This window comes from Suricata suricatta, chromosome 10 (genome assembly GCF_006229205.1).
Source record: "Suricata suricatta isolate VVHF042 chromosome 10, meerkat_22Aug2017_6uvM2_HiC, whole genome shotgun sequence".
NCBI lineage: Eukaryota > Metazoa > Chordata > Mammalia > Carnivora > Herpestidae > Suricata > Suricata suricatta.
In genome coordinates this window covers 9,650,235-9,670,244 of record NC_043709.1, presented here as the reverse complement: position 1 = coordinate 9,670,244, position 20,010 = coordinate 9,650,235, and the positions used below count along the sequence as shown (strand labels likewise).

The window sequence follows — 20,010 nt, the reverse complement described above, 5'->3', positions numbered from 1 at the left end:
GGTGCCATCAGAGGTTCTAGGTGACTTGGTCACAGGTCGGGGGGGAGGACTGATCTGGTGAGATGGGGGGTGATGCAGGGAGAGGGGGAGGGAGGCCCCACTAAAGAAGGCAGGAGTCCGCTCAGGAAGGCCTGGAAGTGGGCTGGGGGAAGTTCAACAGAGTTAGAGGGCACATGGGGAGCAACGTTGGGAAAGTGAACTGACTTGGGGTGTTGGGGTGACGTTGGCCGTAGGTGCCCCAGAAAGTCCATGTCGTCTGAGCCTGCGCCGATTTCTCCCCCACCCCCACCAGATCAACAAGCAGAACGAGCAGATGCACGCGTTGCTGGCCATCGCCCTCACCATGTACCCCATGCGGATCGACGAGAGCATCCACCTGCAGCTGCGGGAGAAGTACGGGGACAAGATGCTGCGCATGCAGAAGGGCGACCCGCAGGTCTACGAGGAGCTCTTCAGCTACTCGTGCCCGAAGTTCCTGTCGCCCGTGGTGCCCAACTACGACAACGTGCACCCCAACTATCACAAGGAGCCCTTCCTGCAGCAGCTGAAGGTGTTCGCCGACGAGGTGCAGCAGCAGGCCCAGCTCGCCACCATCCGCAGCTTCCTCAAGCTCTACACCACCATGCCCGTGGCCAAGCTGGCCGGCTTCCTGGACCTCACGGAGCAGGAGTTCCGGATCCAGCTCCTGGTGTTCAAGCACAAGATGAAGAACCTGGTGTGGACCAGCGGCATCTCTGCCCTGGACGGCGAGTTCCAGTCCGCCTCGGAGGTGGACTTCTACATCGATAAGGTACGGTCGTGCGCCCCCCGGCCTGGGGCTCCGGTCCCACCCCGGGCATCCGGTCAGCAGTCCGCGCTGACCGGGCGCCCACCTGCCCACCTCTCTGAGCATTTGGGACTACGCAGTGAACAAAATCAACAAAGGTGTCTGCCCCGGACTGCCGTGCTGGTGTTAAAAAAAAAAAAAAAAATAGTAAGGAGGATGCTGGAGCAGATCTGGAAGTAGGTGTCCGTGCGAAATGAGCAAACCTATTTAAAACTTTTTAGAGAAAAGAGTTCTGTTCGAGACCCCGTTAAGACAGCTGCCCGGGATACACCAGCCTCACGAAGTAGACAGTGATCCAGGGAGGGGACGTTTGGTGTCCAAGTTTGAGTTAGGTGTGGTTTGGTTTTTGTTTTACATAAAGAGTTAAAGTGGTGATGAAAGACCTTCCAGAAAGTTACAGACTTTGCTACGTGCAAGGCTGTGTGACTTTAATCAGCGAGGTGGTTTTTCTTTTTCTTATCTTTATGTTTGGAATGGTCCTCTTTTTTTTGTTTGTTTCTTTAAACAAAGCAGATGTACAGAGTGTGCTCGGGGCAGAAAGAGAACCCGTGCTTTGAGGTTTTGCCAAGTCGTTTTGACCTTAAGCGTGGCCTCCCTGAGAGCCTGGGAGCAGAGCCCACAAACGTGGAAAGTTGAAAATTTTCCCTTACTTTTTCAACAGGCGCTAGTTTGTCAGGTGCCGCGCGGTTACGGGCAGTGGTGCGGGGGCGGGCGGAGGCCGTGCTGAATGAGGTGCTCTGGACAGCGTCTGCGGAGGAAGGGAAACTGAAGCTAAGACTCGGAGGGGGAGAAGAAATGAGCCAAACACATATCTGGGGGAACACGTTCCAAGTAGAGGGAGCAGAGGCCCTGGGGCAGGAGCGAGCCCAGTTCGGTGGAGGGACAGTGTCCGTGTGGCTGGAGTGGCCGGCGAGCAGAGCCGCGGCAGAAGAGAGGATTGAATGGAGAGGAAAGAGGGAGGCTGCCCTAGCATCTTCCCGTCTTTTTCTTCTCTGTTCTAGTTAATGTTCTTTGGATTTATTGTTCTGTCCTTGTTAATCTCTACAGCTCTGTTTTTGCTTTCTCTAATTTTTTTTTTTCTAATTTGTGGTTCAGTGTTTCCTTATGTGCTTTTTTTTTTTTTTTTTTTTAACCTGGGTCGACCATTCATTCTTCTAGAGGGGATTTGCCTTTGCCACTTCCAGGTGCCTGGGGAGATTATTGGTCTGGGACCACCCTAGACCAAAGCCTCGGGTCCCCTGGACCTGCCAGGCAGCAAGCCCAGGCTGCGGGTGCCAATTGTCAGAAGTCGCCTCGTGTTTCTGGTATCTTGGGGGTGGGTCTCGGTCTTTTATTATGCTCCTGCCGTGCTTGGTGTCTGGAGTCAGACGGCAGTTCTGTCCTGGTCCGCCGCCAGCCTGAGGGTGTAGCCCGTCAGGGTCCCAGCAGTGCCTGGAGGGCTTCCTGTAAGATGCCCCAGCCTTGGTTTGTCCCCTGTGCAAGCCTTCTAGGATTGAGTAGCAGGTGACTTCAGCGCAGAGGGGCCTTCTTTGTTTTGCTTCAGATGGTTATTTTCTCTCTTAAGTAGCTCTGTATTCTCTTGTCAGCTCTTTGATGTTATGAGGAAATTAAAAAAAAATTTTTTTTTAACCTTTATTCATTTTTGAGAGACAGAGTGCAAGTGGGGGTGGGACAGAGAGAGAAGGAGACCCAGAATTTGAAGCAGGCTCCAGGCTCTGTGAGATCATGACTGGAGCCAAAGTCAGATGCTTAACCGACCGAGCCACCCAGGTGCCCCTGATGTTGAGGAGGTTTTTAAAAATTGTTCTGTATTTTTAGTTGTTTTAAGAGAGTGTGTTGGTCTAAACATACTATTTCTTGGCAGTTTTTTAAGGTATAGTTTGTATAACATAAACTTCACTTTTTTTTTTTTCTTAATTTATTTTTGAGAGACAGAGGAGTGCGAGCAGGGGAGGGTCAGAGAGAGAGGGAGATACAGAATCTGAAGCAGGCTCCAGGCTCTGAGCTGTCAGCACAGAGCCTGATGCTGTGAGATCATGACCTGAGCCAGAGCTGGATGCTTAACCGACTGAGCCACCGAGGCGCCCCAGACTTCACTGTTTTAAAGGGTATAATTCCAGGGGTGCCTGGGTGGCTCTTGCTTCTGGTTCAGGTCGTTATCTCCCAGTTCGGAAGTTCGAGCTCGAGCCCGTGTTTGGCCCCTCACTGCAGCATGGAGTCTGCCAGGGGGTCTCCCTCCCTCCTTCCCTGCCCTTCCGCTGCTCGTGTGTGCGTGCACACTCTCTCTCAGAATACACAAGTAAACCTTTTTAAAAAAGAGTAGAATTCCATGGTTATTACATATTGACGGTGTCACATGGCTGTTTCCACTAATTCCAAAATGTTTCCCAACATCCCCAAAAGAAACTCCTACTAATGAGCAGTCATTTCCAGTTCCTCTTGTGCCCTAATCCCTGGCAAACCAGTAATCTGCTTTCTGTCTCTCTGGATTTTTCTTTCTCTCTCTTTTCTTTTTTTACTTGTGGGAGAGCGAGAGATAGTATGCATGTGAGCAAGGGAGGGTCAGAGAGCGGATCCCCAGCAGGCGGGCTTCGCGCTGTCCGCACAGAGCCCACGAGGGGCTCGGTTCCACGAACTGTGAGCCACGACCTGAGCCGAAATCACGTCAGCTGCCCAACCAACCAGCCACCCAGGTGCCCCTGGATTTGTCTGTTGATGTTTCCTCTAGGTGGACTCATAAAATATGTGGCCTTTTCTGTTTGACTTGTTTCGTTGGACACGTTTTCAAGTTTCATCCAGGTTGTGGCACGTGTTAGTACTTTATTCTTTTTTAAGGCCGAAAACTACTCTACCCTATGGATATGCCGCTTCATTCAGCCATGCGCTCCAGCCGGTAGATGACATTGAGCTGTCTTCACCTTTTGGGGGTTGTGCACAGCACTGCTGGGAGGTTTTGTGTGAACATCGTCTGTCGGGTGTCTACGTCCTTGTGGAGTTGCTGGGGCAGTTTGGGGAGTTTGTTTTGAAAGCCCATCTTGCTGAACCAAATCGTGTCACTCAGAGTTGATGACTTTTGGAAGACTTCACGTTTGGCCGGACTTCGCCATCTCTGACATGAACCAAAAGTAGAAACATCTTGGTAGTGGGAGTTTTCCAGTGTTTTATTCATGCTTTTAAAAATCAGAACTGTCCCTTGCAGCCTCACACCAACTACCGAAAGTCTGTTTTGAGTGTATTCCCAGTACCTGACATACACACATTCGGTGGCAGTGTCTGTAACCTGGCCCATCCCTGTGTCATCTCTCTGTGACCCTGCTGAACTAGTCCCAACTGTCTGGACGGTCTGCAAAAAAATACTTCTCCCGGGGTGCCTGGCTGGCTCAGTCAGTACCGAATGCAACTGTTGGGCTCAGGGTTGTGAGTTCAAGGTCCACGTTGGCGTGGAGATTTCTTTGTATGTGTGTGTGTATAAAGTGCTATATACACACACCTGTATGTGCACACACATACACACACACGTAGAAGTAAATGCTTCTCCCAAGAATTAGCCACTTGGTTATTACAAATAAAATTTTGTCATGAGGTTATCTTCATATTATAAATTAATATTAATAATGTGATTCATAAGTCCCTATGTGAAAAAGTTTTCGAGGATATTTTTCTTTTATTATCGTTCCTCTTACTGGATCAGGTTCATCTCTGGCAAAATGCTGCTTTCTGTTTTGCTTTGTTCTCAGTGAAGATCTTATTTTTGAGTAATCTCTACACCCAGCCTGGGGCCAGAGTCAGGAGTTGCATGTCCCACTGACTGAGCTGGCAAGGCGATCCTGCTTTTCTGATTGTCTGGCTTTTCTTTTTTTCATCCTTGACTTGAAAAAGTCCTATCAAAGGGATTCAGAAAGTTCTTGGGTCTTAACCTAGATTATGTAGGAATTTACAAGTAAATTGGTGTTCAGCCACATTTGAGCTAAAATACACAGTTTAAAATCTGGACTAATTTGCAACCTTCCTACGCTCCTAAGCAGTGTCGAGGATAAAATGCTGAGGGTGCCTGGCTGGCTCAGTCAGTGGAGCATGTGATTCTTGATATCAGGGATGTAGGTTCAAGTCCTTGTTGGGTTTATTTACTTAAAAATAAAATCTTAAAAAAAAAATACTGTCTTAAATGTTTTTATTACTGAAAGATTTATGTTCATTATAAAAAAACAAACTTTGAAAGTAAAATAAATGGGGTGCCTGGGTGGCTCAGCTCAGTCGCTTGAGTGTCCAACTCTTGATTTTGGCTCAGGTCATAATCCCAGGGTTGTGGGATTGAGCCCTGTGAACTGAGCCTGGGACCTGCTTAAAGTTCTGTCCCCGTCTCTATCTGCACGCCCCCCCCTTCTCTGTCTCTCTTCCTCCCTCTCTCCTCCTTTCCCTTCCCCCTCCCCCCCCAGCTCATGGGTGCATGTGTGCTCAATCTCTTTCCCTCTGAAATTAAAAAAAAAAAACTAAAAAGGAGAAATTAAAAATTAATCCTCTAGAAAGGAAGAGCTGCCATCAGCTGGTAACACTCCCCTACAGGACTCCCTCGCCACCCCCACACCCATTTGCTTTTTAGGGGTTCATCTAGCCCTTAGCGGCATGGCTACTTGCAAGTCCAATAGCGGCTCTGCCTCACTGCTCCTCCCTGATTCTGCCTTTTCCACAGGACATGATCCACATCGCAGACACCAAGGTTGCCAGGCGCTATGGGGATTTCTTCATCCGGCAGATTCACAAATTTGAGGAGGTGAGAAGTCTGAGACCATGGGCTGTGGGCTGGGGACAGAGGTTGGGGAGTTAGAGTTTTAATTTTTTGTCGCGAGAAAGCCCCAAGTTGGCTGAGTGAGGTTCCGAGCCAGACTGGCTGGCTGCTTGGGGTGTGGGGAGTGGGGCTGGGTTGCTGTGTCAGCCCTCCCGAGCATCTCTTTCCAAGATCGCTCTCTGCGTGTGGCCGGCTCTCCTCTCCCTGGTATTTCCTAATATGGGTGGATTCACTGCCTGCTCTCCCCCATCCCTCCCTGTTTGGCAGTTGGCAGTTACTCTGGTAGACAGGTCTGGCCAGTTTCTGCAGGCAGAGGACGGGAAGCTGTGTTTTGACAGACTTGGCGAATTCCGCATCTTGCCCTCAGAGCATCTTGCCCTCCGGGAGGGAGGCCGTGGGTCAGTCCAGACCCTAGGAGCGGGCAGCGTGCAACTGAGTGGGGGTCGCTCTGTGGCCATTGCTGGAGCCACATCATCCTGGTGTTCAGAGTTCTCCAGCAGAGGTCACTGTTCTGCTCTGTTCTGCGCCACCAGGCCCTGGCAGGTTTAGGCGCCATGAGTCCCATGTGTATAAAATGGATCGAGGCGTATGGGGGGTGGAGGTGGTGTGGGGCGGGGGGGGGGCGCGGCGGCAGGTAGAACGGTCTGCATAAATTAATTGCACATGGCCACAGGTGTCGGGAGGGGAACACCTCACTGGGGCTTTGTGCACAGAGTGGATACCTACGCCTGCATCAGAGACGCCCTCCCCGACTTCAGAGGGGCGGCCGAGAGGTTGGGCCTGGCGACCGTGGCGCTGGAGGACCAGGGTTAGTGAAATCTCCTTAGCTCACTTCGCTTTTCTCTCTTTTCCAGCTCAATCGAACCCTGAAGAAGATGGGGCAGAGACCCTGAGTACCCTCACGCTCTTGTTAGTCGGAAGCCACTCGGATGTCTTTGTAGGTCGTGTGTCTGTCACCGCAAAGCCTTTCCCTAGATCAGCCATCAGCTGAGTGGAAGTTTATTTGAATTAAGGACTGAAATGTTTTAAATAGGTCTCAGTAAAAGATCTTTGGAGCCAGATTTGTCATCTAATCATTGTTGGAGGGGATCTGGGTGAGGGCAGCAGTGTGTGATTCGCTGTGGTTTTCTCCTGACGCATCGGTTTTTAAATTGAACTGGTATTTAAATTGAACTCATGGTTTGTGGGACATTTTCACAGTCGGTATCCGATTAGCCCCTTCCAAGAATCCTGTGAGCATTAGTGACCTGTCACAGTTCACATGCATGTTAACTGGAGTGCTGGGCCTTGGGAGGAAACTTGGGACCCCTCCCTCCTCCTAAACCTGAACCTGAACTGTGCTAAGAGGAGGTCACGTATGCTGCTCACGCCTGACAGCACAGGTTCAGCAATAGTCTCCCCACTTCGGTGGTGAGGAAACGGACTCAGGTCCTGAAGTGACTTGATCAAGGTCGTATCGTTACAAAAAAGCCGAGACTCGGCTCCAGACTACTTTTCTGTACTCTCTTCTGCTGTGTCTTTGCTTCCTCGCACTGAGAGCTTTGACCCGCATTGCGTGCAGCCCCGCCCACCTCCGTGAGTTCAGTGCAGCGCCTTGTCAGCACCTTCATGGCCGGTCAGCACCGAGTTGGGTCTGTTCTTCACTCCTGCCATTTCCTTAAACACCCATGTGGGACCTGCCATCTTGGGGACTTCCCCGAGAAGAGCCGCCACCGAACCTAGCAGTCACCGCTGTTGTCAGAGCCCATTTCTAATCCAACAGTAATGCGGGTCTGTGGTAGTTGAGAACGTCACTGAAGACGGTTACCTGACCTACTCACCGAAGATCAGATGTGCTTTCTTTAAGCCTTTGAAAAAAAGAGTTTACTCTGAGAGAGAGAGAGAGCACACACATGTCGAGGAGGAGCGACAGAGGGAGGGGGAGTCCCAAGTAGACTGCGCGCAGAGCGCTACGCGTGGTTCGATCTTACAGCCCCGAGATTATGACCCGAGCTGAAATCAGGAGTCAGACGCTTAGCCGACTGAGCCACCCAGGCACCCCCGAGAGATCGGGTGCTCTGGTTGCTGCCGAAACTTTGTATTCACGAGTAGATCCTCAGGGAGGTCTGCGCGCAGTGTATGCATTCCCCGACCTAGTCCGGAGCCAGGGATCTTGATTTTATGGTTGAGGAAAGAGACTTGGGGTAATTAAATCGTTTGTCGAAGATCAGGGGCATAGGTAATGAAAACAGGTCTTTTGTGTTCCCAAATCTACTTTTACTTGAGAAAGTCATACCCACGGGCTGACAGGAAGAAGTTTGAAACAGCAGCAGATCACCCACAAAAGTCTACACGGTGTGTAAGCCCTAAACCGAAGGCGTAGGACCTGGACCTCGGAAGGACACGCGGGGCAAGGCCGCTCTGTGCATCTGGCGACGGGCTGCTAGGAATTCTCGAGCTGGACCGTGTGCCTACCTGCTGTGTGGTTCGTTCTGTTTGGGTTTTCTGATTGTGAGGGAGCTTAACGTGGAAAGAGCCGCTGACCCCTGAATTCAAGTCCAATGTGTCCCTGTGACACTGCATGACCCCTCCGGGCTGGCAGCCTTGTCTGGAAATGAAGGGGGCTCCCCAGGTTGTGAGATGGAAAGGGTGCAGGGGTGCCATGCAGCGTGGGCACGGCGTGTGCGGTGCCTGCTGCGGGTGCTGTCCACCGGGACCTTGACGGCAGGCGGTTCCCAGAGCCGCGCTCAGTGGCTTACCCCTCACCATGGGTGTTAGCGCCGTGCTTGTCACCCTGAGGTGGGCACCAGTGCGGCTCTCAGGGTGGGGGCCCCTCCTTGCGAGTCAAAGCTAGGGGTTAGCAGTTTGAATAGCACGGATGGGAAAGCGCACACTGCGGGGTGTCATTTGGGCCGAGCCCTGGAGGGGGCGAGGGGGCGAACAGGGCACTCCCTGTGGGAGGAATGCTCCAGGAAGAGGAAGCTGCACGGGTCTAGGCCGGGAGGCCGGAGCGTGTTCTGTGTGTTGAGAGAATGCGGCATCAAGGCCACCTGGAGCGGAGTGAGCCAGGGGACAGGAGGGAGAGGGGAGCCACAGGCTGCCGAGGCTCCCCGCCAGGTGCAGGCCACGCGGACTGTGACCGAGACTGAGTGAGGGGGGACGTTTGCACCAGACCGGAGCTAGAGTGGGGCCGGCATTGCACGTGGAGGGCAGCCCCACTTCTGTGGCCTGCGGGGTCTGTGGTACCGCCGGCCTGCAACCCAGCCCCACTCCCCCAAGAGGGAATGATCAAACACAGCCTCTGTTAATATGTAATAAGTCCAGACATTCACAGAGCCCCTGCCGGCTTTCCAAGCACTCCTTCATCCGTTACCTTGCTGGGTCCTAGCAAGAGTCAGGATCCTGCCTGGAGCCCGTTGCCATCCCTGCGCCAGTGCCAGCCAGGCCGTCCCCCCTGCAGTGCCTGTCTGTGGTTCCCTGGCCTCCTGAAGAAAAGCCTGTCCCCCACCGCCAGTCCCCACCGTTTGACTATGAGGGCTCAGGAAATTGAGACCCACCCGAGCAGCGCCCCCTCTCCCCTCCAGGGGTTAACTTGTGAAATCAGCTCCAGAGTCTCGTGTAGCTCACGTCCGAGTCTCTGGTCTCCACCCTACAAGTTACACCAGGTCAAGGTGTGTTGTGTCTGACACAGGCTGTCAGCACTCTCCTGACTGTGCCAAGAGACGGGCCACCGCGGGAGCTCAAGGTCACACAGGCCCAGTGTGTGAGCGCCTGGCGCAGGGCCACTTCCCAGCAGCGTGGCGCGGGCCCAGCAGCCGTGCTGGATCGCCAGCAGCCCCTGGGAGGGGCAGGCACGGCTGAACTCTGCCTGGTACCGCGCGAGGAATGCGGCGTCTGCGGCAGCTGCGGCCACTTGCAGAGTTTCAGCCTGCTCAGCTGGGAGGGGTGGGGGGAGAAGCAGGGTTGTCACCCTCCCACCCAGAAAGGGGGCGCAGGTTTTGTTAGGGAATGGAGAACGCTGGGCCGTGCCAGGTACCAAGGTTCTGCACCAGTGACGGAAGGCAGCATGGCTAAGCGTGTTGGCTTGGGGTTGGTCAGATCTGGGTTCGAGTCCCGACTCCCCATGCAAACAGTGTCCTTGTGGGCCCGGTTACTTAGCGCCTCACTGTTTCGCACGCCTACCTTGGGATTGTTCTGTGGATGGAATTACACAAAGTTCTTTGCAGGGCACCTGGCCATTGTGTGATTAGGCTGTGAAGGCTGTTATCATTAGCTGGCTGTGACCTTGGAAGTCACGTGTGGATCAGCATGGCTAGTCCGGTGGAGCCAGGACGCCCTCTGGCCTCCAGATTTGCCCAGGGGCTTTCTCTGCTCCCTGTTCCTCTGCGGCCCCCAAAGCAAGCATGCATAGAGACACTAAAGAGACCAGTTCACGGCAAGGCTGAGGCACTGCTCTAGGATAGCCTAGCCATGGAGGAGCCGGGCCTCTTTGGGTGGCGGTGGTAGGCCTGGGGGGCAGTGGGAGAATTCAAGGGCGATCTGGGGAGGTTACAGAGGACAGGACTTGGTAGTTGGGTGGAAGTGGAGGGGAGACCGATGTCCAGTCCTCCGGCCTTTGCAGCTGGGAAGATCCTGGACTTACATGGGGGTTAGGAGAAGCAGGTTTGGAGCAGGGGGCATGGGTACAGAACTGGGTTTGGACATGAGTTTGAGGGTCCTGCGGGCCATCCAGGTGGAGATGACAAGGGCGTAAGAATTTGGGCAGTGATCAGCTAGGGCTGGAACCCCGATCCTCAGACCCTGAGGCGAGAGCTGGTTCTTCAGGACATAGACCAGCAGCTTCTGGTGGCCTTGGCTTCCTTTCCACGGTGTCTCTCTGGCTTCCTCATACACTGGGCTGCGAGCCCAAGACGGGGCTTCTCTTCCCAATACGGTCTTGACCTTGGGTGGCTTCTGATCACCTCCTTATCTGCAAAATGAGGCCCTGAGACCAGCTGTGGTCCGACGGCTGCAGCATTCTGGGTAACTTACTAGGATGTGGATGGGCCAGGAGTCCCAAGAACACACAGGCTTCTGCTAAGCAGAGAGGTGTCGCCTTTGCACAGTGAGAATTCATTGAATGGAGTGCCTGAGGAAGCCAGTGAGGGGATCGAATGAAACAATGAAACAACAAAAGTGAAAGTGTATGGATAAGTGATGGAGTGTGCCTTAAATCCTTTCTAGAACGTAGAGGTACAGAATGAATAAATGATGAACGCCTGCACTACCCAGCAGTCTTTGGCCAATGGGAGCCGTGGCCGGGCCTGCACTGGCTCCTAACGGCGGCCTTTCATCCCCACCCCGCAGCCTGCCATGCAGCCTGGGGAGGATTGGAGGGAGCTATTGCCAGCCTTCACTGGGGGGGAAGGGCATCAGGAAAGGGTTGGGGTGGAGGAGGAGCATTCTGAAGGTCCAAAGCCTGACCAGCAATTTCCTGATGTTTTCCGGAGGGAAGGGCCTATGGGAAGCTGCAGATCATCCTAGTTCCTGTGGCCGCATTTTCCTGTCAAGCCTGCAGCTGAAATCCCCAGCTTTTCCTTATTTCTGGCCCCACCACCCCCTACTATGCAGCCTCTTGGTCAAGATCAAGGCACCTCCCCTCTGCCCGCGCCCCCTCTCCCTCCCCCACCATGTCCCCAGGGGGCCGGTGGACTCCTCTCTGGTCATGGTTAGGACCAGGAGCGTCCGTTCAGTCCTGACGCCACCCCACCCCCTTGATAAGCGGGGACATTTCCGGCACGTTGCTCAACTTCTCTGAGCCACTGCTGCTTGTCCTCAGTCAAGTGCAGAGTAGCTCTCTCCCACCTGCCTCTCTGGGCCCTCTCCGCCTTAGCATATAAAGCTGTAGGGTCACATCCGTCCCCAACCGTGTTGGGCCGTGTCACCTGGAGGTGAGGCGTACCCTCTCTAACCTCTGTCCTATTTAGAGGAAGAAGCAGCTTTCAGAGCTTCCACAGACAAGTCTCACTTTCTGTTTCAGACAGGAAGAGCTGTCTTGCTTGCAGTTCTGTGTGGATAGTCAGGTACGTGGGAGACAAATAGTCCTTTTCCAGTGTCTGACAGTCCCTTCCTTGTCAGTTGGTCCTTGGAGGAGAGGTGGCCTCCCCGTGTCTGAATGGCTCTGAAACCATTTTCTACTCTGCTTGCTTTGCTTTTCAGCTGCACAGCTGGCCAGGTGGCTCAGGAGGTGTGGCTGGGAGGCTGCGGCCTTCCCTTCCCGCTCCAGCATCCAGCATCAACAGGGCTGCTTTGCCGACCCAAAGTCAGGCCTTCCGGTCTCCCTGCTGCTCCTTCCTGTCACATTTCTGTCCCAGGGTCCCTCCTGCAGAGCAGAGGCGCTCACCTGGTAGGGTCGTGAATACTAGGTCAGTACCTGAGCAGGAACCTGCTAGAAGAATCCCAGTACCGATCATGTTTATTTGTAGTTGGAGGCAAGAATGCCTGGGCTCGAGGCCTCGGGGGCTCATGTCCAGGCTTGCCCTCTGGCCTTGCGGACAGGGTCTCCGGAGGCTGTGGAGCGGGGGCTCCCAGGAGGCTTCTGCTCACCACGCTCATGGGCAGATAACAAGGAGTGAATTTAGGTGCAAACTGAGTTGTGCAGTGGTGAACTGGACTGCCTTCCTGCCTCAGTATTCCAGTGACACATCTTCATGGTGAAAGTTCTTTGTGAAGTCCGAGCTGGGCAGAATGGCTTCAGATAGGCCCTAGACTCTCAAAGCCTGATCTTTCTTTCAGTAAACAGGGATCATGTGATAGTCCCAAGCCCCTAGAGTTGTCTAGAGGAATCAAAGCAGTAATGCACTTTAACAGCAAAAACAACACACACACACACACACACACACACACACACACACACACACGACGTCTGCCATATATGGTTAGTGCTAAGTAAAGGTGAACTGTCAGGATTACTGAGGATCTCAGTCCACTGGGGAGAGACATGTATGCACAAGTAAACGCCACCCAATGTGAACAACTTCAAATACCACCTCCTCCGTGCAGCTGTCAGGGATATACCCTCAGTCCCCAGGCAGGAGATGAGAGGCTCCTTCTGGAAGGCGTTGTCCTTTGCTTATTTCTTATTTGTCCATCGTATCTCTTGTCTCTCTGTGAATGTTTATTGCAATTGTTTACATACCTGTCTTCCACACTGGTCTGCCGGTCCCTCCTTGACCTGCCGGTCGAGATTCCTAACTGAAACCAGCAAAGATAACCTCTCTCGGTTCCATCTAATTGTAAGGGTTAGATTCTGAGAGAAGGCCTGGAGTTGTGGCTTCTGTCTGGGCCTATCAGGGAAGGCTTCGTGGAGGAGGTGATGTCGGAGCTGGGCTGTGCAGGTTTAGAACAGCAGCCATAGACATTTCAGGGGCACGCAGGAAGGGTGAGGGGCAGGGTGGCGGCCTGTAGCACAGGGAGTGAGGGTCGGGGTTGGGGTTCGGGCCCAGTTTCCCCTCTCAGTGCCTCTACCACTCTGAGCAAACACCCCTCCCTGGGCTCTGGTCTCTCCTGTCAGTATTATGAGGGGGCTTTGCTAGGTAGCCCCTGATGGTCCTCGCCAGCTTGGATATTTAGTGCCTTCTTTGACCCGCCTCCCGTCCTGGGAGGGACCCAGATGGCTAACTAAGAGTATTTCCCAGCTTAGAGAGCCCCCGCCCAGGGACAGGCAGTGCGGGTTCTTCTTTCTTCTAGAGAGTTTAGTTGGAAGGTTGTTTGGTTTTAGGGTCAGGATACCTGCCCTCATATCTAGTCCCAGATGGCTTTTCCTGAACGTGTGTACGTGGGGAGCAGCATGGCCTTTGAAGGACGGCCTGGGGTGGCTGGGATTCCAGGGCCTGGGATGCTGTCCCGGCATGCTCAGAGCGCGCTGCCGGCCCAGCGAGAGTGAGGGCAGTGAAACCGCTGCCACTTCTGCCACCCGAGCCTCCCACACGCCTCCTCCGCCCCAGGCCCCAGCTCTGAGGTCCCACAATGCTCCTATTGTCCACACCTCTGCCAGGCTGCCCCGAGGGAGCAGCTCAGAGCCCAGGGCTTGGGCAGGGCCCTGATACCTGGGAGGGGCACAGCCTGGGCAGAAAAGCACAGCAGCCAGCCCTCCATGGGACCTGGAGCATCGTAGGACCTGGCAGTCAGAGCAGCTTAGAAGGAGGAAACCTCACAATGAGAAAACCACGGGTGCTGAGGCTCCAGGCTGCGCGGACGGGAGGCACGGTCAAGCTCCAAAGCGCCGCCCTCTCATCTTATTTCAAAATTTTCATTATAGAGTTCTATTACCAGATTCCTCATCTTTTAATGTTATTTATTTTTGAGAGAGAGAGAGAGAGAGAGAGAGAATATCAGCAGGGGAGGGGCAGAGAGAGAGGGAGACACAGAATCCAAAGCAGGCTCCGGGCCCTGAGCTGTCAACACAGAGGCCGACGCAGGGCTTGAACTGTGAACCAAAAGATCATGACCTGAGCCGACCGACTGAGCCACCCAGGCGCCCAGAGGCCAGTTTTGTTTTAAAACCAGAACCTGATTTTCTAGCAATGTTGATTACTTTGTAAACAATGTTATGTTGGTAGGAGAAAGTTAAGGTGATTTTTTTTTTCAAGTGACTGGTTAATATTATGACCAGAATAAGAATTTAGCAATTAACAAATACTGTGTGATTCCATTTGTATGAGATACTTAGATGGGAGTCTGGGTGGCTCAGTCGGTTAAGCATCTGACCTCTGCTCATGTCATGATCTCGCAGTTCATGGGTTCGAGCCCCGTGTTGGGCTCTGTGCTGACCGCTGGCTCAGAGCCTGGAGCCTGCTTCGGATTCTGTGTCTCCCTCTCTCTCTGACCCTCCCCTGCTCACTCTCTCTCTCAAAAATAAATGAAACATTAAAAAAAAATAAAAATAAAGAGAGCCATAAAGTAAAACGGTGGCTCCCTGAGGCTGGGAGGAGGGGGAGGAGCCGGAGGGGAAGCTGGCGGTGAGTGCCGATGGGTACAGGGTTTGGGGGATGGATGAAAATGTTCCAAATTAAATAGTGGTGATGGTTGTACAATTCTATGAATATATTAAATGCCACTGAGCTGTACACTTTAAAAGAGTGGACTTCATGATACGTGAATTAGATCTCAAAGCTGTTATTTAAATAGGTATACCTGCTGTCGTTAAAAATTCAAACCATAATGACTTCTAAAAAGTAGGTCTGCCACATCTCCAGTCTAACTCCCCAAATTAACCACCCAGAGCATTCAGGCAGGCCTCCTTTCTTCCTGATGTAGGCTGGTGTAAACATTTAGACACATGAATGTTTATGATAGATCCATCTATACATATAGATTTTGTTTTGCAAAAATGGGATCCTATTATACCTATTATTTTGCAGTTTGCTTTTTTCACTTCGTTTGAAGATGTATTTCCATGATGTTCTTTTTTATTTTTTTAATGTATTTAAAAAATTTTTTTTAATGTTTTTTATTTATTTTTGAGAGGCAGAGACAGCGTGAGCAGGGGAGGGTCAGAGAGAGAGGGAGATACAGAATCTGAAGCAGGCTCCAGGCTCTGAGCTGTCAGCACAGAGCCCAACGCAGGACTCAAACTCATGAACTGTGAGATCATGACCTGAGCCAAACTCGGCTGCTTAACCAACGAAGCCCCCCAGGCACCTCCATGACATTCTTTTTGACAGTTGTGTGGTTTTGGGTCATTTAGCTGTGCTGAAACGAAATTACCTAGCCCCTTACTAATGAGCGTTTAGGTTGTTTCCACGGCTTTGCTGTCAGCAGAGAACATATTTGTATGTGGGCCTCAGGGCCCCTGGGATAGCGTTTTGGAGGACGGAATCATCTCCACATTTTATAGATGTTGACATTGAACCTTAGACAGATGACATCTTTGTCCAGGGTCTTCCGGCAAGCCTGTGGTGGAGAGAGGTGGGTGAAATGGGGCCAGCAGGCATCCCCTCCCATCCCCAGGAAGGCACGTACACCTACAGACCATGGACCGCTGGCTCTTCGGGAGAAGCAATCCGCTGGTCTCCAAACAGGCACAGAATCGGGCGAACTCAACAGGCAGAGGTGCCCAGAGACAATGATAAAATTCTTTCTCCCCACAGCCTCTCCAGGTCCCCTCCGGGGCAATCCTTCTCCCCTACCCTCTTTTTATTTTGAATGTTTATCTCAGAGAGAGAGAGAGAAAGAGGGAGACAGGACCTGAAGCAGGCTCTGAGCTGTCACCACAGAGCCTGACGCGGGGCTTGAACCCACGAACCATGAGATCATGCCCCGAGCCAAAGTCAGACTTTTAACCGACCGAGCCACCCAGCCGCCCCTATGTTAGCTTCTACCTAACCTGGTTCTGTTTTTTCATCGTCTTTGCCTCTGCTCCTCCGCAGCCCTTCTGCAAAACATGTTGGCAGGAAGAATGGCCGGTGGAAAGGGTGGCCATTCCCAAAGTAGTCTGGGAGCTCCTCCGGACACTTTTTGTTCCTTGGGCTTCCTTTCCCTTGTTTTATCATGCTGGACAAAGATTATCCAGAAGTCTGTCTCACTCACCAGACTAGCCAGACCCTGCCCTGCTGCTGGGACCCCTACAGCTTTTACTCTGGAATAAACGAAAAAAGCTTCAAACTCTACCTGCAATGACACCTCTCGCTGACGTGTATTCAACTTGCTTTTTAAAAAATTTTTTAATGTTTTATTTATTTTTGAGAGAGAGAGAGAGAGACAGTGTGAGCAGGGGAGGGTCAGAGAGAGAGGGAGACACAGACTCAGAGGACAGGCTCCAGGCTTTGAGCTGTCAGCCCAGATGCAGGACTTGAACCCATGAACCATGAGATCATGACCTGAGCCGAAGTCAGACGCTTAACCAACTGAGCCACCCGGGTGCTCCTCAACTTAACTTTCTTGGGGGATGGGTGGTATTCAGCTCAAACGTCCCTATCTCAAAGATGCCTTCCCTGGCCACCCGCTCTGACTCCATAGCTCTATCACAGTGTCTTGCTCTATTTTTTTCCCAGCACCACTCACCATCTGAAATTATCTTTGTTGATTTGTTTTCTTGACTTTGCCTGCCTTCCCTGCTAGAAAGTTAGTTCTCTGAAGGCAGGAACTCTGTCTTGTTTACTCCTATCTCCCCTTGAGCACTCAAGCTGGGAAGCAGGTGCTCAGTAAATATTTGTTGAAACCATGCTGGGTTTTTTTTTTTAATGGGGTTTTTGAAGTAGAAAGCTTTCAGTTCTTTTTTTGTGTTTTTTGTAAAAAATGTTTATTATTTTGAGAGAGAGAGACAGAGGGTGAGCAGGGGAGGGGGAGAGAGAGAGAGGGAGACACAAAATCTGAAGCAGGCTCTAGGCTCCGAGCTGGAGCACAAAGCCCGATGTTGGACTAGAACCCATGGACTGTGAGATCATGCCCTGAGCCGAAGTCGGACGCTTAACGGACTGAGCCACCCAGGCGCCCCAGCTTTTATTTAAAAGAAACAATTTTTTTTAATGTTTATATTCTTTGAGATAGAGACAGAGTAAGAGCAGGGGAAGGGCAGAGAGAGAGAGAGGGAGACACAGAATCCGAAGCAGGCTCAAGGCTGTGAGCTGTCAGCACGGAGCCCAATGTGGGGCTCAAACCCACAAACCACAAGATCATAATCTGAACCAAAGTCAGATGCTTACCCAACTGAGCCACCCCACTTGGTCCTATTTTTTAAATTTTTGATAAGTAGAATGTGATCACTTAATTGCTAGTTAAAAAATAAAGTACTGAAGTAAGGGCCCAAATCCCTCAGTCCTAATCCTGAAATTATGATGTGGGGCCAATGACGTGACCTTCCTACCTGTCTGTGGCTTCTGACCTCACCTGTAAAAACAGGTTTACCGTCTGCATAGCCTTTTTTTTTTTTTCTTTCCTTTTTAAGCAAGCTCTTTACCCAACACGGGGCTTGAACTCACAGCCCTGAAGATCAAGCGTCATATGCTCCACTGACTGAGCCAGACAGGCACCCCATACACAGCAGATTTTCCTCCACGGTCTCACCTGATTACCCACAACCCTGGGATGCAGGCAAGGCAAAGTTCATTATCCCCATGTCAGGGCAGGAAACGGGCTCGGGGCGGGGTGTGAGAGCTCTGGCCTGCAGTCACACAGCTGTGGCCATGCAGGTCCTTATTGTCCATCGTGGTGAGCTGACTCAGATGACAAGCTTCTGAGTGGGCTACCCACAAATGGGCTAATGGGGGCCCCGCAGGCTGTGCCGTATCAGTTGTTATTAAGGCAAAGGGGGTCAACGTCTGATCCGGAGCTGTCCTCAGCGACTTGAAGGGAGCCCCTCAGGCTGGTGAGGACAGGGATATAATCCCTCTTGGGTTTTAAAGAAACAATCCTGGTGGTCTTTGAAGGCCAGGGTGGGTCCTGAGGCCGAGTCTCTGATTCAGTGAAAGGAACCTTCCTTTTCCGGAGTTGCCTTCCCACAGGGGACAGGGCAGGAGACAGCCAGCTGGTGAGGGGCCAATGGGGCCAGGCTGCCACTTCCTAGGCGGCCCGAGAGCCCACATTCTGGGCCACAAGTGTGCCTTCCAGCCTCAAACAGATCTAAGATGTGAGGCTGGCCCTGGTCGGGGTCATAATGGCATTCTGGGCCGGGGCTCTCTGGAAGTCCTTGAGGAGGTGGGAATCCCCAGGTGGGCTTCTCTCCACAATTTACCAAAAGGTCCAGGTGAGAAACTGGATACAAAAGGTTTTCAATCCATTTTATCTCATGTTGACCAGGTAACAATCATTAGAATGTGAGCGTGATGCCTGAAGGCTCAGGCACAGTATGTCTTAATCCTCTCGGCCACTCTGTAAACAAGAATTATCCCTTTTTTTTTAATTGGGGAATTAATGTGCATTGTTATATTAGTTTCAGGTGGACGATATAGTGATTCAACAATTTCGTACATTACTCTGGAATTATCCCTATTTTTTAAAATATTTATTTTTGAGAGACAGAGACAGTGTGAGCAGGGGAGGGGCAGAGAGACAGAGGGAGATAACAGAATCCAGAGCAGGCTCCAGGCTCTGAGCTAGCTGTCAGCACAGAGCCCCACATGGGGCTCAAACCCATGAACTGTGAGATCATGACCTGAGCCGAAGCCGGACACTCAACCGACTGAGCCACCCAGGCGCCCCTTTATCCCTATTTAAAAAAATTTTTTTTTAATGTCTTTTTATTTGAGAGAGGGAGGGAGAGAGAGAATCCCACGCAGGCTCCATGCTGCCAGCGAATGGCACTACTCGGGGCTCAAACTCACCAATTGTGAGATCAGGACCTGAGGCGATATCAAGAGTCACCCGTTTAAAGGGCTGAGCTGCCCAGGTGCCCCATCCCTATTTTTAAGATCTGGAAACTGAAGTTCAGGGAGGCGCACCATTCCTGGGCTGAGTGAGTGGGGAAAGCCAGCATGCCAGCCTGGGTGGGTAGGACTCCCAAAGCCCTGTTCTTTCCACCTCCAAGGGCTGAGGGGTGACAGAGGCAATTAAGACCTTGCTCCTTCCCTTGGGAGGTAGAGCGGCAGACCCATCCCATCTAGTACATCGGTCAGAGTGATGTCACCACCATGGCAGCTGAGTGAGTGCAAGGCTGATTCATCTGAGGTCAGGATGGGCCTCTGGGGAGGAGTCCCTGACCTGGGTCTTGGAGAGGGGAGCAGAATGTGGCTTGGGGCTGAGGCCCAGGAGCCCCACTTGACAAGGGCCTGCTTCCCACAGGTCCACCCACAGGGGCCGACCCGCCACCGCCCTAATGCAGGCTGGGCTGGTAGGCAGAGATGGTTCCACTGGGGAGGGGAAGATCCCTGAGCCTACACAGGGGGAGGGAACCCTGCGGGACAGGCTGTCAGGCTCATTCCGTCACTGAGTGGATCCCTGGGCTGATGGGGGGGGGGTGGTGGGAGCATGGAGTCCCCCTGGCAGCCGATGAGGGGAGGGGATGGTGGCACACGGGACTGTGGCGGTCAGGAGCGTTTTGGAGTAGTGAGACAGGGTCAGGGAAGCTGGTGGCCCTTTGGGGGTGTTTTGAGGTCAGCAGGGGAACCACCTGATTGGCCCGAGGTGGGGGTAACGCCTGTCCAAAGTTTCAGGCCGGGACTGCTGAGCGTGGATTTAGGGAAGTCAGTGTAGGGGATCTGCAGATCCTTAGGCCAAAGCGTGGGCAGAGCAGAAAGGAGAATTCCAGGTGGGCATCGTGGTGGAGGTAGTGGGATGGAAGAAGTCACTGTGGGCCCGGCGAGTCTGCCAGCGGGTGACGGGGCTGTCCCGGAGTCCTCCGAGGGCTTCCCAAGGGGAAGCGGTGACGGGGACCGCGGGAGCAGAGGGGCTGTGGGCAGGCGGCCCGCGGGCGGGCGGGGGCGCGTCTGGGGGCGGGGCCGCC

The 20,010-nt window shown here is 52.7% G+C and overlaps 1 protein-coding gene across 2 annotated transcripts in view; it reads left to right on the top strand.

The window, feature by feature from the left end:
- The window catches only part of EIF3L (eukaryotic translation initiation factor 3 subunit L), a 26,246-nt gene extending 19,573 nt beyond the window's left edge, over positions 1 to 6,673 (top strand). For both annotated transcript variants that reach the window (XM_029953716.1, XM_029953717.1), the window contains 3 exons: positions 293 to 790; positions 5,517 to 5,597; positions 6,467 to 6,673. In XM_029953716.1, coding sequence (XP_029809576.1) covers positions 293 to 790; positions 5,517 to 5,597; positions 6,467 to 6,505 — 618 coding nt within the window. In that variant the 3' untranslated portion in view covers positions 6,506 to 6,673. The remainder of the gene's footprint in view (positions 1 to 292; positions 791 to 5,516; positions 5,598 to 6,466) is intronic.
- Positions 6,674 to 20,010: the final 13,337 nt, after the last annotated feature.